The 26,486-nt window shown below is 45.7% G+C and overlaps 3 protein-coding genes across 3 annotated transcripts; 2 read left to right on the top strand and 1 right to left on the bottom strand.

Moving 5' to 3' along the window:
- The first annotated feature begins 15 nt into the window (after positions 1-15).
- Positions 16-6,132, top strand: ncbp3 (nuclear cap binding subunit 3). The gene is made up of 13 exons (XM_044042958.1): positions 16-252; positions 872-937; positions 1,029-1,137; positions 1,519-1,644; positions 2,017-2,142; positions 2,219-2,373; positions 2,509-2,617; positions 2,701-2,800; positions 2,995-3,104; positions 3,252-3,552; positions 4,023-4,162; positions 4,245-4,412; positions 4,892-6,132. Exons 1-13 carry the CDS (start codon positions 64-66, stop codon positions 5,230-5,232), a joined length of 2,040 nt encoding a protein of 679 aa, XP_043898893.1. The 5' UTR covers positions 16-63; the 3' UTR covers positions 5,233-6,132.
- Positions 6,133-7,900: 1,768 nt separating this feature from the next.
- On the top strand, positions 7,901-21,837 carry pcf11 (PCF11 cleavage and polyadenylation factor subunit). Its single transcript, XM_044042841.1, has 17 exons — positions 7,901-8,308; positions 10,844-10,969; positions 11,221-11,403; positions 12,672-12,926; positions 13,752-14,740; positions 15,088-15,262; positions 15,638-16,052; positions 17,479-17,622; positions 17,776-19,013; positions 19,304-19,370; positions 19,454-19,570; positions 19,657-19,783; positions 19,877-20,060; positions 20,348-20,503; positions 20,604-20,696; positions 20,956-20,991; positions 21,084-21,837. The coding sequence occupies exons 1-17, from the start codon at positions 8,063-8,065 to the stop codon at positions 21,306-21,308; spliced, it is 4,776 nt and encodes a 1,591-aa protein (XP_043898776.1). The 5' UTR covers positions 7,901-8,062; the 3' UTR covers positions 21,309-21,837.
- A 118-nt stretch (positions 21,838-21,955) lies between these two features.
- Positions 21,956-24,925, bottom strand: ccdc90b (coiled-coil domain containing 90B). Its single transcript, XM_044042843.1, has 8 exons — positions 24,624-24,925; positions 24,190-24,309; positions 23,870-24,075; positions 23,706-23,747; positions 23,539-23,610; positions 22,679-22,732; positions 22,479-22,593; positions 21,956-22,382 (listed from the first exon to the last, which is right to left on the bottom strand). Exons 1-8 carry the CDS (start codon positions 24,670-24,672, stop codon positions 22,327-22,329), a joined length of 714 nt encoding a protein of 237 aa, XP_043898778.1. The 5' UTR covers positions 24,673-24,925; the 3' UTR covers positions 21,956-22,326.
- Positions 24,926-26,486: the final 1,561 nt, after the last annotated feature.

The following is a 26,486-nucleotide window of genomic DNA, read 5'->3' as shown; positions in this document are numbered from 1 at the left end:
AGGCGGAGGGTAGGGAACTGTTGCCGGGTCAAAGCGACAGCTGCAGCCGTTGTTCGCAGCACCATGGCGGCCGTGCGCAGCTTACGGGTGTCGGTGAAATCAGACAGCGGCTCGGACCGCTCGGATTCGGGCTCCGAGTCGGAGCGGGATACCCGCGAGGCCGAGCCGATGGAGGTGGAGGTGGAGGAGGGGGAGCTGGAGGCCGACGACGACGACGTCTCCGTGAACCGCTCTTTGAAGGAGCTGCTGCCGGTGAGTCTCCGCGGTAGGCCCCGCGTCAGACCGGGGACTGGCGTCCTCGGCGGCCCGTGGTCGAGGCGGAGGAGTCGGCGTGTGGGAACATGGGACTTTCGGCTGTGAGCTCAGCGGCTGGTGTCAGTGTGAACGCGGGCCTCGGACTAATTTCTATATCATTACCCAAACCCGTGTTTGTGCTTCGTCACTTCAGATGTTTGTTGTTTCTCACACTTGTTGCACGTCACGTGCCGCCAAACCCCGTACAGTAAACGGGAAGTTAAAGGTTTTCACGGCTAAAGTGACGCAATTGCGTTCGACGCAATCGATAACTTCACAATTCGGATACTTTTACATTCGTTGAGCCATTCGGTTAATGAATAAAACACAATTCTTACCCTTTAAAGTGTCAGTTTTCATGTTTTCATTGACAACCGAAATTAAAGTCACTTTTTTAACCTGAACAGTGGATTCAATGAAATGATTATTGCTATTATCATCTGTGCTGCTGCAGTGTTTTTACCACGTGTTGGTGTTGGAATATTAAATATTTAAACAGGAGTTTGTTTAATAATTTTGTGTGTGATCGTGTGTAGTTTATAGTTTTACTGACTGTTGTTGTTTGCTCTGTTTCCAGGACACAAGTCGCAGGTATGAAAACAAAGCTGGAGCCTTCATCACAGGCATCGACGTCACCTCCAAGGTTAAATGGATGCTTTCCATTTGTAGTCAGGAATCATCAATAACGATTCAATCAATAATAATAATAATAATGTTGTTGTTTAAATCATCAGGAGGCAATCGAGAGGAAAGAGAAGCGAGCGAGACGTTTCCATTTCTGTGGCGAGGAGGAGAGCGTTGTCCAGAGAAATGTGTTCCTCCACAAAGACACCATGAAAAAAGGTAATCTCATTACACCTGCCTCAGTCATCACTTACCACCCAGCGTGGTAATCTGATTACACTCCCTAGAATAATATAATTGTGTCCACTGAAATAATCTGGCTATGAATACTAAAATAACTGAATTAGGTGCACTCAAATGATCTGATTAAAAAAACCACTGAATTAATCTGATTACAGAAGTTTGATTGCACCTGCTGAGGTAATCTGGATTGAACTGCCTCAGTAATCTGATGCTCCGGTCACTGCAGTTATTAAACAGCAGAAGAAGAAGAAAGTTACATTCTGCTTTTCGTCCAAATAAATAAACTTTTGCAGATGGCTCCACCCCTTTCAGCCATGTTGGTTCACTGTCTGTTTCTTGTTCTTCTGTGGTGCACAGCGATCCCCAGACTCCGCCTGGAGGCCATTTATGTGACAGGCGTGGACGACATGAGCACGCAGGACGTCTTTGGATACTTTAAGAATTATCCTCCAGCGCACATCGAGTGGATTGACGACACGTCCTGTGAGTACGGTTTTATTTCACTGAGCCGTGAGCGCCCCCTGCTGCTGAGAACAGAGAGGCTCACTTTCAAACTGAAGTTTGTAAACCGCTCACTCTCCCACACCAAACCCCATAGAGAGAATCAGTGATTTTAGCTTTTAGAGTGAGCTTTTACAAACTTCAGTTTCCTGTTGGGAAAGTCTGTGTAACAGTGACATAAAGACTTGAAATGTTCTTAAAGACATCAAGTCTTAGTTCTTGTGTCTCAGGCTGCAGACAAACCTACTTACTGTACCTTTAGCTGTCCAGCAGGTCACATGACAGCGTCCTGTGAAGTTGAATCACGTTGATTTTGTCTCTCATCTGTCTGCTCGACTTCCACTCGTCTCCTAGGTAACGTGGTGTGGTTGGACGACGACACCTCTGTCCGAGCACTTATCAACAGCAGCCGGATGCCCGACCCGGACACCATTACCACTGAGACGGAGAGCAGCGGTGAGCCGGGTGAGGAGAGCAAAGGTCAGTGTGTGAACAAGGAAATGAAACAAAAAAAAATAACGTTCGGCCTTGACAGTGGACTTTGTTCTGCTCACAGGTCAGGGAGGTCAGGGAGGTCAGGGGTCAGACGACGAAGACTGCGAAGAGGAGGGTGAGGTGGATGAGGACGTGGAGCAGACGACGAAGAAGAGCAGAGAAGAGAAGGACAGCAACGGAGAGGTGGAGCAGAAGACGACGACAGAGGGCGAACAGGTGAACACTGTCGCTCAAACTGATCAGGACATGTGTCCTCACTAGACATTTCCCTCACAGGCGTGTCCTCACAAAACGTGTCCTAATTTAATATGTCCTCACAAACTGGTGTGTGTGCGCGCGTGTGCGTGGTAGGTGGACGATCTGTCTCGAGCAGAGAGAGTGTCTCTGCTGAGGAACGACCTGCGGCCGGTGATCAAACCTTTCAGAGGAAACAAACTCCTGCTGCGCTTCGCCACACACGGTCTGTCTCTCTCTCACACACACACTTTTTAGTCCCTCCTCTAAGTGAGTCTTGACGGTGCGTCCTCTGCCTTCTGTCCACAGATGATAAGAAAGAACTCGGCGCCGCTCGCCGCAGCAGATACTACATGAAGTACGGGAACCCAAACTATGGAGGAATGAAAGGAATCCTGAGCAACTCCTGGTGAGGACACGCCCACATCAATCAATCAATTAATCAATCAATCCGAATTTTGTTTGAAGACGAAATGTTTTACTGTTTACAATGACAGGGTCTTTTATTTTGTCCCCACAGAGACATGTCCACATTAACTAACCTGTCCCCACAGAGACATGTCCACATTAACTAACGATGTCCCGTGTCATCCGTCTCACCAGGAAGAGACGTTTCCACAACCGTCGGATCCAGCGAGACGTCATCAAGACTAAAAAACCTCTGATTGGAGACAGTCTGGGTCACACGCCGCCGTACACGCACCGACACTCAGGTGAGAGACCGCGGGCGACAGAGATCTGTTTCCTGTTTCCACGTCTACAAATGATCACCTCCTGTGTCCTCGTCCGAAGTGATCAGGATTAATAATCTGATTATGGTTGTTGATCTGGATTATTGATTAACCTCCTCTCTCTCTCAGCTGACCTGGTTAATCTGCCTGAAGAACCCATCAAAGAGGAAGAGGAGGAAGAGGAGGATGGGGACGAGGACATGGATTCAGACGACAGAGTGGTGGAGTATAAAGAGCGCGGCGAAAAGGGCGTGCGCCTGATGGGGGCGGGGCTTCGCGCCCGGACAGAGCGCTCTCCATCACCATGGTCGGAGTCGGACGAGATGGATTACGACCTGGAGTTGAAGATGATCTCCACGCCGTCGCCCAAGAAGAGCAAGAAGATGACGATGTATGCCGACGAGCTGGACACGCAGCTCAAGGGTATCAGGTAATCTGATTACCATTTAACTGTCATCTGATGGTAATCTGATTATAATATTGGTGTGATTTTACAGTAGTCTGATTATAGTTTAACAGTAATCTGATCATAATACAACAATAACCTGACAGTAATATGGTTCTAATCTAATCATTAAATCATAAGAATGATATTCTGATGATAATATAGGGGTGATTTCACTGGAATCTAATTATAATTTCACTGTAATTTGATCATAATGAAATCATAATTTGACAGTTATTTAATTATAATCTGTTAAATCATAAAAAACATAATCTGATCATAACACGAGTGTCACCTGATTGTAATCTGATTTAATTTAACAGTAGTCTTATAATATGATCATAATCTGATGATAATCTGTCAGTAATAGGATGGTTATCTCATGATGAGGTAATATGATTATAACATAGTACTGACGATAATCAGATTATCATCTGTGGTTTCCTGGTAAACAGGAACCGTCTCGGAGGTTCAGGATCTCAGACCAAGACCAAATCACCGTCGCCGCCCAAAGTGACCGACGTCCGGCAGCTGCTGGAGGAAAAGAGACAGGGACACGGACAGCGCTCCCCGGTGGCCAGCAGTGGGAAGACAGGTGTTCATGTGTTAATGTTTGTTTGTTTGTTTTGATGACTTTCATCAGTTTTCCGTCTCCTAATCACGAACTTTGTTTGCAGATGTTCGGCAGCGGCTCGGAAAGAGGCAGCGCTCGCCCTCCTCCGACTCCCCCAGGGACACACCCCCAGCCAGAGAACCAGTCAGGGACATTCACCGCAGACTGGGCGTGGCCAATCAAGACAACAGGGGCGTGTTCTCAACCAACGCGTCCAAGGAGAGGAAGACGAGTACGAGACTTGTTTGTTTGTGTTGTGTGGGTGTCGATAATTGCTCATGAATTAGCCCCGCCTCCTCGTGGCAGCATCCCTGTGACGACGAGGACAGTTAGAGCTGCGATCATTTATTGAAAACAACGCGAAAAGTAGCTCGTCTTACGGGAACGTTTGAAAAAAGATGCTAACAGCGTCGCTGAAACTTGGTGGCATAACATTTACGGAAAAAATTACATTTTTGAAATATTTTGAGTTGGAAACTTTCTATGAAAATTTATAGGAATTTATTAGAATTAACTGGAAATTTGGGATAATTTGAAGAAACTGAGTCATATACCAACATATTTTTATATTTATATTTTTTCAGTAAAAATGCGTCCTCATTCTGGACAGCGTACGCAGCCTTTTTTTGGCTATAGAAGACGACAAAGACAAATGCAGACATGTATAAAGTTAGCTGAGCTCATGTTTGTTTTTTTCATCATCACCACCAGGTGGACTGTGGAGCAGACTGGGCTCGGCCGAAGACGACAGTGGTGGAGGTGGTGCCGGACGCCAGAGCTGCCGACCCTCCTCCTCCTTGGCGACATCGTTGGGGCGGGCCAGCGACGGCGGCGCGAAACAACGAGGTGACAGAGACGCGGAGGGAGGAGAGGAGGAGGCGCCGCCGGCGGCAGAGGAGGAGGACGACTCGACGCTGCAGAAGATGTGGGGCGCCATGATCAAACAGAAGCAGGAGCGCGTCACGCACAAGACGAAGAAGAGTCGACTGGACAACCTGCCGTCGCTGCAGATCGAGATCAGCCGCGACAGCAGTGACGACTCGGAAGCCTGAGCGTGAGGAAGACACGATGCTGAGGCCAGGACGGGGACCGAGAGACGGAACACGGAGACGTCTTTCATGGGAACGGTTTGTTGTTTTTGGTTTGGATTCTACAGGAAGTCTGATTCAGACTCAACTGATCGTGTCTGACGTTGACAGTCGATCGTAGGCCTCATGATGTGTTCGCACTGAATTGGAAGCTTCTTCTTTTTTTTTTCGTCCTCTGTGGCATTACTGTGGTTGTTGGATCAGTTGTGTTCTGGACTGAACCGAACCGTTCTGATACACTGAAGCAAACGAGGGGAACTTCGTGTCTGTGTAAAACCACCGTCGGCCGACCTCGCGGTCACATTTTCACTCTCCTTAATATCTTCACGTCCGGGTTAAACGCCACAACAACTTATTCCAGTGTCTGAAGACTCAAACTCCTGAGACATTCACGGTGTCCTTGTCCTCCCTGTGGACACTGGTTGAATAACAGGGACAGACGAGCAGAGACTTGATGGGAAATGTCCAATCATGTCCATTGTTTTTGGTTTTTATATGGATCAGTATCGCAGATGATTAAAAGACCAGTGTGGAGGATCTTAGTGGTGATCCCCAAATGTTTGGTTTGTCCTTTTTAAGCTTTTTTTTTTTCCATAGACTCCTAGCATCCAACATGGCCGACTCTGGACGTCATGCCGCTCATGTCTACACAGACTCTGCAGAGAGTCCTTCACACTGGAACTTTAATGTATGAGAAGCAGGTGTGTGGGTGCAAGTGGACTGAGCAGCTCGAGTGAAACAGGATTAAATTGGCTCATCAGTGTTTTAGGGCCGAGGCTAACGGTTGTTTCACCTGTCGACCGTTTTCACGATTGTTTGGTCCATGAAATGTCCGATCAGTGTTTGTCAAACCTGGAGATGATGATGTTCTCAAATGTCTTTGTTTCACATTCAGTTTGAATAATTTCTTTGTTTATTTGGAGCAAATAAACCAGAAAATATTCATGTTTCACAAGCTGAAAATGACTCTCTCTCTCTCTCCCTATATATATATATATGTGTATATATATATATATATATGTGTATATATATATATATATATGTGTGTATATATATACATATATATATGTGTGTATATATATATATGTGTGTATATATATATGTATATTTGTATATATACGTGTATATGTATATATATGTATGTATATGTGTATATATATATATATATACATATATATATACATACACATATATATATATATATTTACACACGTATATGTATGTATGTATGTATGTATATATAAACTCAAACTGATTAATCCATGGTCAGAATATTTGGTAGTAGTCGATTAATTGTTGCAGCCCGACAGTGTTGTCCTTCACATCAGACTCAACTGAGACGTCGCCATAAAATAAAGACTCCTCTGTTTTCTACTCTGAGTTTCATTCTGATGTTTTTTCCCTGACGTCTCTGCTGGTATAACGTCACCTGACATCCCGAGGATGGCGCCACAGAATGATACATCACCTTGTCATGAAAATGGAATAATAAAAAAAAACAAATAAATAAAGTGGGTCAAAAAATTTCGCCACCAACGCTAAGTAAGGACATGAAGATACTGATATAAAGGTTTTTCTTAGTTTAAATTAATTTACCAATCATTTGTCTCTTAATACCAGTATTTTTGTGTGTTCTGTAAATTATCTATTGATCTTTGGACTGAACCACAGTGATTCGTCATCTCTTCATCTCCTCTGGTGTTTGGTTACAGTGGCTAAATATGTCACTGCAGTTAGTCTGTAGTTAGTCTAGTTAGCCTGCAGGAGCAACACATGGCAGCTGCAGACATAAATGTGTTTAATCAGTCTGAAAGAGGGCGGGTTTAGAGTGTTAGCATCAACAGTGTGAACAAACTGTCGTCAAACATCTCAAAGAAACTATAGGCGAGTTGTAAATATCTAAAATTTTACAACTTGTTTGGTTTCTTTTATTTAAAACGACAGTTACATGTTTACGATAATGCTGAGTTTGGATGACAAAACAAATGGTTTCCTAACTGTAATAATGATGAATAAATCATTATTTTACATAGATTCTTATGATCTATATTATTGATCGGATGATCAGCTGTTGGATTTTTATTTAAAGTTAGTTTCATTAATCCCCTTAGGGAAAGTATTCTTCTGCATTTTGACCCATCCTAGAATTAGGAGCAGTGGGCTGCCACACTGAGTAGCGCCCGGGGAGCATTGGCAGGTTGGGTACCTTGCTCAGGGGCACCCCAGCCCTTTTCGGGTGGGGATATGAACCGGCAACCTTCTGGTTACAAGTCAAGTTCCCTTTCCACTTGGCCACGGGCTTTACAATCATTTTATAAGAACGTGAACATTAACTTTTTTTAAATCAGTATCTGATCAATTTTGACACATTTAAATGTAAATGTGATGAATAATAACCGATTGTTTATGAATATATTATTAAATCTTTAAACGGCTAAACACGTCAAGTAGATCATGTAATAAAGAGCGGTTGCTCTGCACTCACGTCATTGGCTCATTTGTGTGTCCGTGACTCAGAAGAACCAATCACAGTTTTTTTATCCGCCCTCACGACTGCACACCAGCCAATGAGAGTGTGCTGACGTCACGTGGGCTATAAAGGAGGCTGTGACGTAAGGGGGCTTTGATATGCACACACATAGTCGCCATCTTGTCTGCGGAAACGAGGTGAGGAGGAAAGAGGACGAAGAAGAAAAAGAAGCAGCAGCAGCAGCAGCGGCGGCATTTGCTAAACTCCGTGAAAGCTCCGGTAAAAGTGGAGCCCCGTCGGTGTGAGCAGTGAGCGGGGGAGTTGATGGACTGTCTGCTGCTCCGTGGTTGTTATGTTACCGACAAGGCCGCTGTGAACCTCCCCTGCTCTTTCGGCTCAAAGATGGACGACAGCGCGGCGAGGGAAGACGCCCGCCGGGAGTACCAGTCCTCGCTGGAGGACCTGACGTTCAACAGCAAACCGCACATCAACATGCTGACCATCCTCGCCGAGGAGAACCTCACCTTCGCCAAGGATATCGTCGCAATTATTGAAGCACAAATAAGCAAGGTTTTTATGAAAATAGATTCAATTTCAGATGCTTTCACTTGTTTATGTATGTATGTATGTTGTAGGCCCAGGTCGAGGATGTGCTAACATGGCGGCTAACGTTACGACATCCATGTCGCTGTTCTGGTCAGTGACGCTTAACAACGAGGAGGGGGAGAAAAAGTATTTTTTTTAAAGAATATTTTAATTCCACGCGTAGTATTTGCTGTTCCGAAACGTCACGTAACTCCCGTTAAAGAGCCTAACGTGTAACATCTGTGTCCACGGGCCTAGTCGTGAGGAAATCCACCGTAAAGTTGTAGCACAACGAAGAAGTTCATGAAGCTAAAAGTGGTTTGTCTGAATTAATGTCGCAATACACATGTAAGTCCCGAAACACCTGGGAATTTATAATACCTTATGTACATAACACCTGTTTTGCATAGTGTTTGTTATTTTCTGCTCTTAACTAAATCTACAGCTAAGTTGTTTCTGAAACCATAAACAATTCAATATCGAATAAGAAGTTTTATGGAATTAAAATAAGTTAAAAAAACAACAACCTGAAATCTACTGTAAAGTTCTAACTCAACGAAAAGTTTACGAAACTTGTAGTTTATCTGAAGTTAGAAATAAAGTCCGCAAACAACTGGAAATGTATAATCGCAAATATTCGTATTTGTTATTTTCTGATCATAAATAAGTTGAAAAGTTAACAGTTACCTGGTTTCTAAAAATAAACCAGCCACTAAACAATTAAATACAACAAGAAGTTTTAATTCTGGTGAAATGGAACTCAGATATGTAAAAAAATTAAATGTTCAGGGATCCATTAATAATTATTATAACAGCTGTAGAAAACAGTTTTTACAGATGTTTTGTCCCAGATTTTCTGCCAATTTAAGTTGAAATAGGTTAAACTCGCTTTTATGGTTGAATAGAAACTCAAACATGATCCGATGATCTCATTCTGGAGTCAGAGACCAAATAAAGTATGTTATCTTAATTTTTTGTTGCCACATTAACATAATTTCACTGAAAATAAGGAAGAGTAGTTTACGCACACACACATAGATAGATGCTTGTTTGATGAGTCAGTCTGGTTTTCCTGCTGCAGTGAAAACATGTTGGACACAAAGTTACGTTTAAAAGACTCTGTTTCATAACGACAGGAATGTAACGACACAGCTGTCGTAACACTCGTGCGAGCGCACAACAAACCAGGGCAAATGCGAGCAGTTTTATTTTGAAAGGAAGCCTCGCGGGAGAAATGGTATTTAATAGGTTTTAATTTTCCCCAAGGGGAAACAAATCTTTTCCATCATCTCAGTATATCGAAGTTTACGGTGGATTTTGTCTCTTCAGCTCCGACTCATCGTCTTTTTTTCAGTCACTGACACCAGAGCACCAACATGTCTATTCACCAGTGTCTCTCAGCTGTTAAAGGGCCACTTCACCCCAAAACATACACAGTTTTTATTTTCTCCACTCATTTCCAGAGATCGTTAATGTGTTCTTCAATCTGAGATGACACGTCTCAGTCCCACAACAGCAGTAGGAAAATAAATAAAATTTACAGAAGGTCGACGTCAGAGTCACTTCCTTTTTAAAAGAAAATGAAAGCTCTTCACTGCTGCTCTTACTGTTCTGTTTCTGTCAAGTTTTTCTGAGTAAAAGACCTGAAAAAAATTAAATCCTGGTCAGCAGCTGCGTCATAATGATTTTTAACTTTATTTTTTATTTGACCAAGCGGAGAAAGAAATGGGTGAAACTGCCCTTTAGAGGTGACGTGACTCAGCAGTTTTAAAAAAACAAAAGCGCTCTCTGCTCTCTCCTACTTTTATGAATTACTACTGAAATGTCATTGAATGGTTTAAACGTTGTAATAAAACATGTGAAAGTTGCTTTTTGTCATTTTTTATTTCCAGTGTAATTTATTGACTTGCTGTGTTTCCACGGTAACGCTGCTCCAGTGTAGTCTAGTTTTAAACCCAGTTTAAGCCCAGCTCTGATTTACAACAGCAGCAGCTTTTTTTAGTCTCTGGTTCTCATGTTCAGGTTCTGGTGGTGGTTGGGGGTTTAAAGTTTTGAAAGAGTTCATAAATAAAAGTTTTTGAGGGTGAAAACATCGAGGTAAAAGTACAAAGAGAGGTTCTCGGCGAGGGAACTCTCTTTGGAGGTAAACGCTTCCTGGAAGTGGACTGGACTCTGGAGGACGGACGCTTCCAGAAATCCGTGTTCTGTTCGCAGACACTGAACTGACTGAGACAGGGTTTTTTTCTGGATGTTTTTGGATTAATCGCAACATCAACGCAACGACAAATGACTTTATTTTGAATCCAGACTGAAGAAGAAAATGAAGCGTGGACTGATTTTTTTTTTTTTTGCCCTTTCTTCCACTTTTTTTAAACCATTTCCTTACTTTTTTGTTTTTGCAGTAACATTAAATGTGAACGGGCAGGAGGGGGTTGGGTTTGTGGGGTTGTGTATTTGTTCTGAAATGTTGCTTTAACCCTTGTTGTTTTCTAAACTTGTTGAGTTCTCTTATCGCTCTAGGCCCCATCCATCGAGAAGCTTCCGGTTTTGTACTTAGTGGATTCCATAGTGAAGAATGTTGGAGGAGAGTACCTTGCTGTGTTTGCTAAAAACCTAATCACTTCATTTATATGTGTCTTTGAAAAGGTAACTGCTCTCTTTGCTGCCGCTCTTTACACTTTTACAATCACTCAGACTTTGTCCACTTTCACGTCCCCTGCTGCTTCTGTGTTTCTGTTGCTTCTCTTGTGTAGTCAAGTCACCCGCTTCTGAAAATCATCTGTTAATAAAACGATTCTAAGTTGTTTGTGCCACATTTGTCACACGTTAAAGAATATTTTTTAAAGTTGTTGGTGTTTTGTCGGCACTGTGGACCAAGTCATGTCCTCTGTTTGTAGGTGGACGAAAGCACTCGGAAGAGTCTGTTCAAGCTGCGCTCAACGTGGGACGAAGTGTTCCCGCTAAAGAAGCTGTACGCGCTAGACGTGCGTGTCAACGCGCAGGACCCCGCCTGGCCCATCAAGCCGCTGCCACCCACAGTCAACGCCAGCATTCACGTCAACCCCAAGTTCTTAAAGCAGGTGTGTATGAGCTGATCGTTCTTAGTTGTGTAGCACGAGCACTTCTTGTGACGCGTCTGTTCCCCCACAAACATGGCGCTGTTACCGGAGATCTGTCCGTCCACACAGAGCTGACCGCTGGAGGACACGTGCCACCTCGGGACTCACTGCTCAGTGTTGGCGGAGTCATTGCTGCACGAAACTGCCGTGGCTTCGGTTTACGTGCGACACACAAACGAGTGACTTGTAAAGCAGTTGTTTTCAGTGTAACTGAACCAGTTCATTAGGGGCGGGTTTGTGATGCTGCTCGCAATTGTTGGAGATATTAACCCACGTTTTAAGGACCGTTCAGTCTTTTTTTTAACGGATCTCCAGCTCGTCATTGTTCGGCTCACACCTCAAAAGTAGCAGGCGAGATGCTACTTCACACATATAGCAACTTCTTTTTAAAAAAGCGACCAGCGACAGATCGAGCAACTGTCATAAACCTACATACTTTCTAATAATTAAAGGTAAATTTGTTTAGTTTCTCTGACTTGCTCACACGGCACATATCTTGGTAAATTGCCGTGAGAATAATACACAAACATGTTTATACGTCACATCTTCAGGTGTTTGTTTTGTGTTGAGTAATGATATTTGTAGAAGTCACAGAATATCTATTTATGATTTCATCAGATTGTCTACAGATTATGCTGAAAAAAGACAATAAAAAGCAGCGTCAGTGCTCTGTGTTGTTTGCGTTAAATATATTGTCAGATGAAATACCGCAGAGAAAAGTCAAAAGTAATAATATTAGAAACTAAAAGACATCATGGTGTGTGTGTGTGTGTGTGTGTGTGTCTTCTTGTGTGTTGAGTCAAAGTTATGATTCTGTATTATGTATATATAAATGCTCTGTGTTCTAAAAGTTAGTTAGTTTTTTTTTTAGAGAAAGTATTCCTCTGCATTTTGACCCATCCGAGAATTAGGAGCAGTGGGCTGCCACACTGAGTAGCACCCGGGGAGCATTGGGGGTTGGGTACCTTGCTCAGGGGCACCCCAGCCCTTTTTGGCCGGGTGGCGACCTTCTGGTTACAAGTCAAGTTCCCTTTCCACTTGACCACGGGCTGCCCCTAAGAGTTAAATGTGAATATTTTCTGGTTTCTTTGCTCCATAAAACAAAGAAATTGTTAAAACGGAATCATTTTGGGTTGTGAACAAAAACAAATGTCGTTACAGAAACGTCATCATTTGCAGGTTCTTTTTTTTGAGAAGAGCCATTAGAATCACTTTCTCTGTGTCTCCAGTCTGAGGAGGCGCCCTCTCCACAGCCGGCTCCCTCCAAGTCCCCAGCGGTGGTGAAAGTGGCAGCGGTGGCGCCGGCGGCAGCCGTGGCAGCACCGGCAGCAGCGCCGGCTCCTCAGCCGGTTCCTGCCGTGAGTCAGTCCAGCGTGACCCAGGAGCAGCTGATCCGACAGCAGCTTCTGGCCAAACAGAAACAGCTCCTGGAGCTTCAGCAGAAGAAGATCGAGCTGGAGCTGGAGCAGACCAAAGCTCAGCTGGTGAGTCGTGTCAGACGTTGTCGCTGTAGTTGTGCACAAACGCCACAAACCACCGTCCGTGGGGCGCTCGCTGTCCATTGTCAGTGGGCGGGTGAGAGGCTGTAGTGTGATGACAATCATGTGACCCTCTGTGTGACGGTGACATCAGTGTGGTGTTTCCTCCTTTCATCTGACAATGTCATCGTTTTTAATCCTTGAATGTTTTTTTTTTTGTAATGGTGGTGTTTATTTATTTATTTATTCACTGACTTACTTACAAGAAGAGACCGAGAACAAGGCAGTGATGTTACATGGTCCAATGGCCTTAAGACAACAAACGCATTAATTTTAATTCAGTTTTTATTTGAATTTGAGTGTCTTTTTCAGTGAGTATCTGGTTCTGACTTGTGTGTAGATTAGAAAAGAGGTATTTTTTATATTATGTGAGGCCAAATTGTCAGAAAAGGCGAACAAAAACGATCACACTGTCTTTTGATATGTAGAACAAAAACAAACGCACACGGGTGTGAATTGAAATGGAGCAAAAAGTGGAAATGAAACGGTGAGGTGAAGTCACGTTTCACAACATTGCCAGACACAGCCGGACACACTCCGGGCTCTGTGCTGTTGTTGTTAATCCTCAACAGAGAGAGCAACAATGCTTTGGTTGATGGTGAAAAAGAAATGCTACATTATTCCTGTTTGAGACCAGCACTCCATCGACAGGATGGTAATCGAAGGGTTTAAAAACTTGAAAGGAATCCACTTTGTTGTTGTTTTGATGTCGGTAATAAAATGTCTCCCTCTGGTGGAACATAAGTGCTAACGCTTGTTAACGTGTTGCAGGCTGGTGGCTTTGTGTTACCAACGCTCGCTCCCGTCTCGGCCACACCCACGATGATACCAAAACCTGTCGGCCAGACTGCCCCCGTTGTGCGACCCTGGATCCCTCCTCAGACCGAGGCGGACACAAAACCGTCCACCAGAGATCCGCGCCTGAACCGCACCGGCACCCCCACTGCCTCCCTGGCTAAAGAGCAGCCCGCTGTGAAAAAGGACGGACAGCTAATAACAGGGAGTGCTGCTCTGACGCCCGAGAAATCCGCCCGGCCAGACAAAGCCAGGGTCCCCAGGAAGGAGGCAGCGGAGGACAAACCCAAGTCCAAGTCTCCGTCTCCGATGGCCAAAAGTGTCCAACTGAAAAACAAACAGGCTGAGGCTGAGAAGTCACAGGACGGCACCAAGAAAGACCCCAGGCTCAAGAAGCGACCAGACAAATCCGGAGACGCCAAAGACGATGAGTCAAAGGTGAAGAAGAGGTGTGTTGACAAGAAGGACAGAGAGGAGGTGGGGCCAGGAGCGGAGCCTCAGAGGACAAGCAAAGGGAAGTCGGTGAACGGCTTGGTGACAAAGCGGGACCGGGAGGAATCCTCCGAGAAGGCAGAGTTTAAGAGCGGAGGCAACGCTCGGACACATTCGAGGAAGCGCACCCGCTCGCGGTCCAGGTCGCGCTCGCCACCCGTCTCGCCTAAGAGGAAGGACAGGCGCTCGCCTAAGAGCAGGGCCAGGAGCAGCTCGCTGTCCCCGTCGCCGTCTCACAAACCTGGGAAGCCACGGAGGGTCCGCGCCGACGAGCTGCCGCACGGCAAGCCGGGCAGAGACAACCGGCTCCCGCCCAAGAAGAGCCAATCGGAGAGCAGCAGGAGGTCGAAGCGACCGCTTGAGGACCGCCACGCCGAGTCCAGAGACTCTCACTCGCCGCGGAGCCACGACGGTGGCAGCAAGGAGACGAAGGAGGCGCTGCACCGCTGGAGGAGCGCCTGGGAGGAGAAACGGTGAGTTAAAAACGTGAAACACTCATCTGATGTGATCGCTCTGAAACATTAACCTGAGAAACCAATAAGTAGAGCCCCTGCTTTTTCAGCCTCTTACATGTGAATATTTAGCCTCCTGAGACCCAGTCCATTCATCTGGGTCCCGGACTAAGTCTAACACCTAACACTTTAGTGGGCAGAGTAGAGCTTAATGGGGTAAAAGAAGAAAAAAAAAAAAAGATTAAATGGATAAATCGATGTTTTTGAGACGAGAGAAATAAGAATCCTGAAAACACATCTGCCCCCTACTGGTGACATCAAGTGAAGCACAGCTCATTTCTCTACGTCTCTGTTTGGTTCCTCCTCAGAGTGAAGTTGTCAGACGACACGCACGTGAAACCCGGACCTCAGAGACACAAACCGTACAGCACCCCGACGCGGCCCACCACACCCCGAACCCCGAAGCACCGCCTCAGCGTGGACGCGGACATGCAGATTCCTGAGGTCCTCAGCTCCGCCTCCAAGAAGGACCTTCTAAGGAGGGTATGTAGAGTAAAGAACCCATGAAATCTTCCATAAAAATCCTTTTTATTTTGTTGCATGTTTTGTTTTTTCCATATTATGTTTGTACAACTCAACTGATGTAGCACATTATCAGCTCTTGTGAGCCGTTTTTTCCTCATACCTCTGAGCTATAGAAGCTAAGTGAAGAAGTTAAAGTTCCGACCTCTCTGGAAAAAAACGTTAACGTTAAGTTTTATTGCCAGTCAACGTTTTGTGCATCGGACGGCCATAGGTACGTGAACGTCCGTCACTGTGCTGCGTCCTCAGAACTGCAGACGTGGTGACGCCAGCCACGTCTTTTCCACTGCGGCGATCTTTTTCACGTTTCTCTGTCGTTGCCGTGTTTCTCTGCAGGCCAGTCAGCGTTTGGAGAGTGGCGAGATTTCCCGGGAGGACTTCCTAAACATGGCGCACCAGATCAAACACTTCTTCCAGTATCAGGAGGAAAAGTTGCAGCGCTCGGACAGCTGGGACGACTCCTGCGACTTTTCACCCAAGAAGCAGCAGCAGCCACCGCTGCTGCCGTCACCGCCCTCTGCTCAGCCCTGCCCCCAGGATGGATTGAACGCAGCGGAGCTGTCGTACTACGAGCACAAGTCCAAGCTGAGGAAGACGCAGGTCACTCACCGGATGGCCGGTCAGGAGTGGGAGGGCGATGAGAGTGTACAGGACGGTGAGGTGGCGGCTCAGGGCGAGAAGATGGGCGGTGGACGCGGCACTGAAAACGCACCGTCCCATAAATACAGCCGGACGCCACGAGACAGACCAGGTAAGCTGATCATTATCACTAGGGATGCACGATATATCGGCATTAATATTGTTATCGGCCGATGTTCGTCATTTTTTAACATATCGGCATCGGTCCAATGAGTAAAACTGCGCCGATTTTAACAACCGATGTTTATACCCGTCTAATTGCTGTTTGTGTGTGTGTGTCGGGAAGGGGAGGCCACGCGGCATTTGTGTGGGCACATGACAGCGTCAGTGGCGTGTGTGTGTGTGATTTTTCAGGGTGTCAATAGAAGATACGCGAAATGCATTATGCTTGCAAAGTCGAGGTAATGCGAGGAGGGTTCCGCGTCAAGTCATTCAATACCACAAATGTCATTTGAAAAACCGCCACCTTGAAGTACACAAACAACGGCAGGAAGCTAACACTAGTAACATTAGGCAGCAGACAAAAAAGAAAGCAGCGCAGCTGGGACTCGACCAAAGGAAGACATTGGCCAGGGCAATAACGATCAAGGTAATGGAAATGATTGCTCTTGACGACCAGCCGAGGGTTCCTACGGTTGATAGCGCAACAACCTGCCAAGTCGGCGCTACTTTTCTGATGTTTTGCAATTGAATAAATATCTGGTTGCCATGAATACTGGCAAGTTTGATAAAGTATTATTTATATAAGAGCTTATTATGGCAGCTCTTATTAGAGCTTGTCAGGTATTGTTTCTCATATCTGTTGTGTAGTTTTCTTGTTAAGGGAAGTGGCGCAGTTGTTGTTGCCTTTATTTACGTACCCAGTATAGACGCCCTTATCTTGGTTACAGTAACTTTGGCAGGGTATTATTTTTATTTATGTTCATGTTTGTAATTTATGATCCAAACCTTCTCACAGGAGTTTAGTGAGTTGAGGGAGTTAAACTGTACTGTAATTTAGTTACACACTTGCTACAAGTGGTAAAGGTTTCTAAAACCTTTACTTGTGTCTTATGTGACCTTGTTATTTGGAGGTAAAACATGTTTTGAAAATAAATGCATGATTTTCATTATGTACAAACCTTTATCATCTCAGAAGCTTTTTTTTAAAACATATATCGATATCGGCCATAGCAGCAATATTAATATTGGTATCGGCGGAAATAGTCATATCGGTGCATCCCTAATTATCACACCTCTCTCCTCTCTCTCCAAACCCAAACAATGCAAAACTTTACCGTTCCACCTTCCAAGGGAAGGGTCCCAAAGAATATTCTTGGTGAGAAACCGTGAGCCCTCAGAGTTTCAGGTCCTCGCAGGTCTCAGGCGACTCAACTTGGGACCTGTTGAGTTTCAGATCCATGTCTTAAAAACTGCGTTGGCCAGTATTTGGATCATGTTCAGGGTTAGTTCAGGTAGAACACTTCCAGGGTCCCGTCCAGGATTTGAATCTGCTTGCGTTTGTGTCACTGACATCTGTTTGTTTCCGACACCTTCAGATGAACGACGGAGTAAAGAGCGGGAAGATCCACATCCTCCGCAAGGCCCCATGATCGAGGAGTACAACCACGGCAAAGAGTTCCCCACGCTGAAATCTCTGCCGAACCTTCGCTTCAGGAGAAGAGCTGACCCCAGAGAGCCCAGTAAGTCCGCCTCAAATCTGAAATTAGTGATATGTCAGTTGATTGAAGCTGTCGGTTAGCATTAGCTCCAGGCGAGCAGGATCCAGAATCGCTTTGGGTTGTGGTGTGAATGTAGCTAAAGAGATCATGTGACGAGTATGTCTTCATTTCCAGGTGAGAGAGAGTGGAACTCGCCACTGACCGAGCGCCAGCGCTACGACGAACGCGAGGAACAGAAGAGTGGGTACGATGCTCCACGCAGGTACCCGGTTGACTCCAGGCACCCTGACCCTCGGAGACCAGAGGGACCCCTGCCATCTGGCACTGTGGTCCACAGGAACTGCCCGAGCCCAGGTGCTCCAGACGCCCCTGCCCCGAGGTTTGAGCGTGAACGCCTCTCACCTCTTCACCAAAAAGACTCGGTTGAGATGAGCCCGGTCCCACGCTTTGAGAGCCCCAACAGCGAGCACAGTGATGACGTGCCTCTCAGTCTTGACGTTGCCCTCCCTCCACCAAAATCCATCCTCAAGGCGCCAGCCCGCGTAGGCCCGCCGTCTGCTGTCCGACAGCACACAAACTCACCAGCACACACGCCACCTCACGAAGGAGGTCACCCTCCCTCGAGGTTTGATGGGCTCGATCCCATGGGCCCTCCCAGACCTCACCCTCCCGGCTGGTATGATGACTCGGCGCAGTTTGATGGGCCTCCCCACCAGGGGCCCGCCAGGTTTGATGGTGGCAGACCGCCTCATCTCAACATACCAGAGAGGTTTGATGGTCCAATAAGAGGCGGAGACTCGATGGGCAGATTTGAAGGTCACCCACAGGGTCCTGGGAGGTTTGATGGCCCCATGGGCCAACAGCCCCAGGTGCGGTTTGTGGGCCCGGGACCAGGGCCTGGTCACTTTGAGGGCCCCATGCAACACTTTGAACCACGGCGTTTTGAAAACAACATGGCTCCTGGACCAATTGGCTTCCAGCAGCAGCGGCCCATGCGCTTCGAGGGCCCTCCAAACCAACTGGGCCCCATGAGGTTTGAAGGTCAGAATCGCTTTGATGTTCCGGGACAGTCGGGACCCCGTTACGACATACCCAATGTATCCCATCAGAACCACCCACACTTTGAGGGGCCACCCAGGTTCTCCTCCCAACACAACATGCAGCCTCCCATGCGGCAGATGGCGCCGTCTGTTTACGAAAACCCCCAGGTGCCGCAGCAGAACTTCAACATGGCCCCACAACGGTTCCCAGAGTCCATGAGCCTTGCTTTCCCCGCGGGGCCCATAGTGTTCCCAGCACAGCCAAACCTGCAAAGAGGGAACTACAACATGCAGCCGGTGCCGCCATTCAGCCAGCCAGGCCCCGCCTCCTTCTTCAGCACAGCTGCCTCCACTGTCGGCGTACAGCAGCCGGTGAGCGACGCACCTTGTAATACTCGTCATTAACACTGCGTACGCTTCTGCTTCTCGATTTTCTGATCGATACAAAGAACTTCAGTTTCTTTATGGTGTTCTTAACGAATGAGTTTCACTTGAGTCGAGGACGCTTGAGTTCAGTGTAGTCATTGTCAGAACGCGATGCGCTGCCTGGTGTTTGTTTACCTTTCACGTGCAATCGTGTTTGTCCAGGTGCTTCCGGTTCAGTTCTTGATGCTAATCCTTTTCATGCCCCTTAATCAAACACTTGATGTCCTTGTCCTCAGGTGAACATGATGTCCAACGTGAACCAGCCTTTCCTGCCTCAGAGCGCCGTGCCTTTCACACCACAGCGTAAGTTTCACTCGACGCACCCGAGGTCGGGTCACAAGTGCTCGTAACGTTTGTCCCTCATGTTGGTTGTTTGTGTCGTGCAGCGCTGCCTCCGGAGAACCACTTTGGTCAGGTTGACGTTAACGACCTGCTCACCAAACTCATCTCCACCGGAATCATCAAACCCTCGCAGCCTGATGTGGTGCCGGCCGTGCCGGCCGGTAAGTCAACGCGGCTTTTGAGTTCCAATCGTGAAAGTGGACAAAAAAACATGAGTTTAATTTGAGTCTGTGCTGATTGTTTCCAGAGTCGTCTGCCGTCGTGACTCCGGCAGCTGCGCCGGTGGAAGAGGAGGAAGAGGAGGAGCAGGAGGTGGAGGAGGAGGAAGACGACGTCCCGGACCTCACCAGCTTTACTGTGGACGACCTAAAACAGTGAGTCACGGACAAACACCGCCGCCACCACCTGCCGTTCTGATGGTTCTCTGATTTTTGTTTTTAATAACTGTTTGGCTCCACCCCCTGCAGGCGCCACGAGACTGTTGTGACGAAGCTGTACTCAGGGAACCAGTGCTGCCTGTGCAGCATGAGGTTCACCGCCGCGCAGACCGACATGTACGCCGACCACCTGGACTGGCACTTTAGACAGAACCACGCGGGCAAGGTGGCGAGCAAGAAGGTCACACACCGGCGCTGGTACTACAGCCTGAGGGTGAGCACACACACACGTGCACATGAGGGAGGAGCCAATGTTAAGATTGTCTCGTGATGTCTTTGAAATAGCATCAAATGACAAGCTCAGACTTCGTAGCATCAAATGTCTAAAAGGACTAATCTTGGTTTTGGACACAAAAAGCTGCTGTTCTCGCGTGTCAGGGTCCTGTCGTGTCCCACTTCACAATCGGGCGGCGGTCTTTTTCCTGATTCTTCACCTGTAGATAAGATCTGCAGGCTCAGCTTTATTTTAGCATAATCCCGTTGTGTGTGCGTGTGTGTCAGGACTGGATCGAGTTCGAGGAGATCGCAGACCTGGAGGAGCGAGCCAAGAGTCACTTCTTTGAGAAGGTGAACGAGGAGGAGGTCCAGAAGAACCAGGCGGCCGCCAAGGAGAAGGAGTTCCAGAGTGTCAGAGCCACCAAGGACCAAGTGGGAGAGGTGAGTCAGCTGACCCAGCCTGTCAGCCAATTAGGAGACAGCAGGCGGGGAAGGTCTGGCTGATTTTTTTATTTATTTCTTTTTTTCTCCGTTTCTGCAGTCGTGTGAAATCTGTCAAGAGCCGTTTGAGACGTACTGGGTGGAAGAAGAGGAGGACTGGTTTCTGAAGGACGCTGTGAGAGTGGACGACAAGGTAACCATGGCAATGACACAAACTGCTCAACGGAATACAGCAGGACAATAACACCACGACACGAGACACACAACAAAAAATAACACATAAGAATGTCTTCATTACTGTTGGTATCAGTGGTGGAGCTAACGGCTAAGCTAACAATTGAGTCAGCAGATTTGATTGTTTGAGCTCTTGTTGCTCGGGGTGACGGTGAACAGCGCCCTCTGCTGCTCACAGTCGCTCTGACGTTAACGTGTTTTTGTGTTTGTTTTCTCAGAACTTCCATCCCGCCTGTTTTGAAGATTATAAAAATGTGAGTCATCGATCGCCTCGCTTTCTTTATTGATCGTCAATAACAGGATGTCGTCGTTTGATTGACATGTTGTTGTTTTTGTTCCGCCTCAGACGACATATGTCGATGCGACGCCGTCGCCCAACAAGCTGCTCACCGATCATCCGCTCGGCTCCTTCGTGAAGACCGAGGAAGACGTGGAGGAAACTTCCTGCGCTGTTGCTGCCGCCGTCTCAGTCAAACAGGAAGTGGTGCCCGAGGCCGCCGAGCTCCCTGATATGAAGAAAGAGGTGGAGGATTTCACAGAAGAAGTAAAACCGGAGGAGAGTAAATCGTGAACGGCGTGCGCGCTGCTGCTAATAATGCGCCGTCAACGCTGTTTTAGCGTTCTGGGGGAGGGGAGGGAGGGGCAGAGCTTGCAGCGACGTAACTGGTCAATACATTTTTGTATTTGGATTCTTACACGACCATTTCAGGTCATCTCCTCTGTGTGAACTGATCGTACAATGATTTGTTGAAATGATTTAATTTATAAATTAAAAAGTATTTTTGGAATCTGTTGTTGTGACGGTGTCTGAACGAGCGTCGCTTTGTTTCCCTTCATCTCGTAGTTTCAGGTGTTTTACGTTTGAATGAGCGTCTCCGGCGGGCGGCTTTAAAAAAAAAAAAGGTAAGCATCATTGCCATTGAAGACAAACTCCGCCCACTCATCAGGATTGGTTCACTCTGAAGATGCTGATTCATTTGTTTTTGTTTTTTTGGTGAGGGTTTTTTCTTCGTCCCTCATTTTCAATAAATAAAAAAGTCTGAAACGTGTTTGTGGATGATGATTTCCCTCAAAATAAAAGCTTGTCTGCGTTAAAACAATCTGGATTTTTGTCAGTTTCTGAGAATTTTACACTTAATTGAGTTTAATTATAAAATGTATTGGAAGCATTTAAGCGAAACGTAAATGTTTGCGCAAAACAAGCGACGTGACAAAATATTACCAAATTTAAATAAACATTTATTCCAACAAAAAAACATTTACAACACAGATTCACAAAAGTGTTACATTAGTCTGTGAGGTTCAAAACCATGTTAAAAAAGACTCACCAGATCTAATCCAGGTTTATATTGCACTCAACTCAGGGTGAAACCAGGTCTGAAAGCAGCTTTAAAAATACAGTTTGTGTAAATGTACTTAATTTGTAAATGTAATTAAAGTAAAACTTAAGTCAATGTTTGTGATAAAAGACTGAAATACTTTTACTGCTGTTACTTTAACAAATATCACTTTAATGTATTTGAGTTCAGATTTGGATTTGTTGGTGCACTTGGAGGGTGAATCCTGGTCCTCATCCCAGTCCTGGTCCTTCACCTCCACAGTCTGTAAACCAAGAGTGTGATGGCGAGGCAGGAGAACATGGTCCCTGAGCAGAAACATGACAAAGAACCTTTCAGTGTGAGTCACTGTGGAGGGGGAGGAGTTTGGTGACTGTAGGGGTGGGGTCAGGGGGCAGAGTTACCTGCCAGGTAGGTGATCATCTCCAGCTTCAGAGACTCCAGCAGAGTTTTGAGCGACGCCACCTGCAGGTCGATCTTTTTGTTGATCTCCATGTTATCGTTTTTCAGGTCGACTTTCTGAGCAAGGAGCAGGAGGAAGAGGAGGAACACCGTCAACATGGCACGGTACGTAATATTACTGCAGTATCTTCAGAGTCTTTACCTTTTGACGAAACTCTGTCATGGCCTCCATCAGCTTCTTCTTTTGTTCATTGAACTGAAAGAAAAACACAATGAGTGGTGATGATGCGTTCACTGACTCAGTGACGATGATGCGATAGATAGATAGATAGATAGATAGATAGATAGATACTTTATTCATCTCACAGAGAAATTCACAGTTTCAGCAGCTCCAGAATATGTTACACGATAGAAACATAAGAGGCATGCAAGTCTATGTACAGTCTAAATCTAAACTGAAACATGTATAAAAAGGAAAAAGAAAAAATATATAAAAAATATAAAGGCGTTAAAAAGAATGCGATGTACGTGTTTGCTTGCGTATGCGTGTCATTTATGATGCAGGTTGAAGAGTCTGATGGCATGGGGGAGGAATGATCTCCTCAGTCTTTCTGTGGAGCAGGACATTGACAGCAGTCTGTCACTGAAGCTGCTCCTCTGTCTGTGTATGGTGCTGTGTAGTGGATGGTGTGGATTGTCTATGATGGGCAGGAGCCTGTTGAGTGTACGTCGCTCAGCTATGGATGTCAGACTGTCCAGTTCTGTGCCTACAACAGAGCCTGCCTTCCTTATTAGTTTGTCCAGGCGTGCAGCGTCCTTCTTCTTTAGGCTGCCCCCCCAGCACGCCACTGTGTACAGGAGGGCACTCGCTACCACAGACTGGTAGAAGGTCTGTAGCAGCTTCCTGCAGACGTTGAAGGATGCCAGCCTTCTAAGGAAGTACAGACGACTCTGTCCTTTCCTGCACAGAGCAGGATGCGTTCACTGACTCAGTGATGATGCGTTCACTGACTTAGTGATGATGTGTTCACTGACTAAGTTGTGATGCGTTCACTGACTCACCATGTCAGAGACCCTGCTGTTCTCTAAGTTGAGGTCTAGTTTAGTTTCCGCTCGTACTTTCTGATTCTCCTCCTGAAAAAACAAAAACAGCAAGGACTCAAACCAAGATTAACTAGGCTTGAACCAGACTTAAACCAGATAAAAACCAGACTTAAGCAAAATGTCACCTTCAGTCGAGTCTTCAGCTGCTCCAGCTCCTGCTTCATCGTCTGTAGGAAAAAAAAACAACGTTAAACACTGAAAACTCTGAACATGAATTCAGTCACTTAAACGCAGCTTGGTCACTGTTGTTGTGTTTGGTTTCCATAGCGACACAGCGCGGCGGCGTTACCGTGTTCTCTGAGCGGAGGCTGGCAAACTCGCTCTTCTCCAGGATCACCATGTCCTTCCTGATGGAGTCCAGGTGAGCCATGATCTGCTGTACGGTGATCTCCTGGTGAGCTTTGGTCACCATGTCTTTGTACACGATGTCCATGTTGGACGTGGTCAGCGTCACCAGAGCGGAGACGATGAGGTCGGACTGACGCTCGTCAAAACCTGAGGACAAAACACCACTCACTCTCCCACACCAAAGGCACCAAAGTCCTCACCGCGCTGCCGCAGCTGAGGGTTAAAGGTTACTTTTCTGTGTGTGTGCGCGTGTGTCCTCACCGCTCTGCCGCAGCTCCGTCACCATGGCCTGAGAGTCAAAGGTCAGTTTCCTCTGATCCAGAGGCATCAGCTCCACTTTCCTCAGGTCAAAGGTCAACACTTGTGCTGTCACATGATAATCTGACATACGCACACACGTACCCAAAGAGGAAGAAATAAAGATTGAGAACGGTTGTGTGTGTGTGTGTCTGTATGTCTGTCTCTCTGTGTCTGTATGTCTGTCTGTCTCTCTCTCTGTATGTCTGTCTGTGTCTGTTTCTCTCTCTGTATGTCTCTGTGTGTGTCTGTCTGTGTGTGTCTCTCTCTGTCTGTCTGTCTGTCTGTCTTCCTCTCTCTCTCTCTCTCTCTCTCCGTCTGTCTGTCTGTGTGTCTGTGTTTTCAAACTTTTTTTTCCTCCTTAGAATCAAAAACCGGGAACCGGAAGTCGTACTCACCCCTCCAGTTTCGCAGCGGCCGCAGATTGAACCGTCGCAGCGCCTGCATGCCGGAAGCTGCGCGTGTTCAAAAGTTTCAACACAAAACAGTTAAAGTTGAAAACAGTCGGCTGATCCTGGAGAAGCGTCTGACCGGAAACTGTGTGACGTAACAGCGGAAGCTCGGGACGCCTTCAGGGAGCGTCGGAATTCTCACCGTCACTGTGAGAAAAACCCAGACAGCGCCCCCAGCGGAACAAGATAAAGTGACTCACACATTTTGATATTCTGTGAAAATATTATTTTGTGTGAATATAAGAAATAATATTTGATTCAAAACGTTTTTAAAAGTTTTTATTTGTCTATTTTAGTAACTTTTCATATAAGAATATAAGTTTTTACATATTTAAATGTATATTTCTCACTTAATGTGTTGACGTCTGTATTTCTTTGTGTCTTTAAACATGAGAGGGAGGAAAAAACTACATTTCTTTATAATTATGACTAATAAACATGTAAATATCATAGATAAGATAAGAGTCATCAAAGACAGTAAAGATAAAGATAATAAATAATAAACATAAATAAAAGGATGCAAGCGATATATATATATATATATATATATATATAAGTGTGTGTGTGTTTTGTATTTTATATAATTATTATTATGTATTGATAATAATATTTATTTATTTTTTAAGTAATAGTTCAATTAACTAGAACGAAGAAGTGTTTCGTCTTGTTAATAAAGTTTCTACAAAATCACATTTGGATGATAAATAGTATGCGCTGTATATCTATGTGTGCCATATCTAATAATGTAAGTATAATTTAATCATACTTAATAAAACAATTAAATGAAAACAAATGAACTCATTAACATCGACTAGATGAAGTTTAGCAGAAGCGACACGCGCACATTAATCGCCTATGACTCACAAACATAGACACGACTCAGCACATTGTTTTTGCAGTCGTGTGTGTGCGTGCGTGTGTATGTGTGTGTACCGCAGTAGGGCCATTCCAAAACCTGGTCCCAATGAGGTGGATCCTCTTCCCTGAGGATCCTCTTCTCTGAGGAAATGGTTACATTTAGGGCGAATTGATTTGAAGTGTGATGAGATTAAAGTCATGAATTAACATAGGATTTTTTCAGTGCAGTGTCCAAAGAAGAATAGCTGATAATAATAATCATAATAACTTATGGCCAGTATTATTGTGTAAAAATGCCACTGTTTAACTGCAGTTTGCACACAATCCTTACACAATGAAGCCCCTCCCACAGCTGTAGTAGTTCTATAACAGCTTTAACAGCTGTGGTTCCTGGTTCCCTCCTCCTCCTCACAAACTCACACTATGGGACACAACAGCTTCTGTAGAGGAAAATATTCATGCAGGTGTCTTTGTCTCCCCACAGGCTAACTGTTAACTGCTAACTGATGTCCTTGTCCTCCGCCATGGCGAAGCGTGAGGATGACAACGTTTGACAACAGTAAAATAATGAAGAAACTGATTCTGGCTCCAGTCTCAGCAACATCACATCATTATCCCTTTCACACCGAGCGCGTCGAAGACACATTTGCACCGTAATTACGCGACAGTTTGAGCGATTGGAAAAATTCCAACGTTTCCTGAAAGTTACAGAGGATTACTCAAAAAGTACACAGTAAAAGTACTTCATATTCTGCATGCAGGTAGTCTAAGTACTACATTCAGTCATTTCTAGTTTTCTCTTCGAGATTCGAGTTTTCAATTCAGACAAACTCAAATAAATATGTCTCAGTGTCCTCTGACTCACCTCATCATGTGTCTCACCTCGTCCTGTGTCTTACCTCACCATGTGTCTTACCTCATCATGTGTCTCACCTCATCATGTGTCTTACC

The sequence above is a fragment of the Solea senegalensis genome, linkage group LG13 (genome assembly GCF_019176455.1).
Source record: "Solea senegalensis isolate Sse05_10M linkage group LG13, IFAPA_SoseM_1, whole genome shotgun sequence".
NCBI classification, from domain to species: domain Eukaryota; kingdom Metazoa; phylum Chordata; class Actinopteri; order Pleuronectiformes; family Soleidae; genus Solea; species Solea senegalensis.
The sequence above is the reverse complement of the archived record's forward strand: the minus strand, read 5'-3'. Positions and strand labels throughout refer to the sequence as shown.

Coding starts and splice junctions, on each gene's coding strand:
- ccdc90b (XM_044042843.1), bottom strand. CDS start 24,672: ATGCAGGCGCTGCGACGGTTCAATCTGCGGCCGCTGCGAAACTGGAGG. Junction 24,076..24,189: donor GACGGAGCTGCGGCAGAGCG/GTGAGGACACAC, acceptor TTTTGTCCTCAG/GTTTTGACGAGCGTCAGTCC. Junction 22,383..22,478: donor GATGATCACCTACCTGGCAG/GTAACTCTGCCC, acceptor GTTTCTGCTCAG/GGACCATGTTCTCCTGCCTC.
- ncbp3 (XM_044042958.1), top strand. CDS start 64: ATGGCGGCCGTGCGCAGCTTACGGGTGTCGGTGAAATCAGACAGCGGC. Junction 3,105..3,251: donor GTACACGCACCGACACTCAG/GTGAGAGACCGC, acceptor TCTCTCTCTCAG/CTGACCTGGTTAATCTGCCT. Junction 4,413..4,891: donor GTCCAAGGAGAGGAAGACGA/GTACGAGACTTG, acceptor CATCACCACCAG/GTGGACTGTGGAGCAGACTG.
- pcf11 (XM_044042841.1), top strand. CDS start 8,063: ATGGACTGTCTGCTGCTCCGTGGTTGTTATGTTACCGACAAGGCCGCT. Junction 20,061..20,347: donor GCTGGTACTACAGCCTGAGG/GTGAGCACACAC, acceptor CGTGTGTGTCAG/GACTGGATCGAGTTCGAGGA. Junction 20,992..21,083: donor GTTTTGAAGATTATAAAAAT/GTGAGTCATCGA, acceptor GTTCCGCCTCAG/ACGACATATGTCGATGCGAC.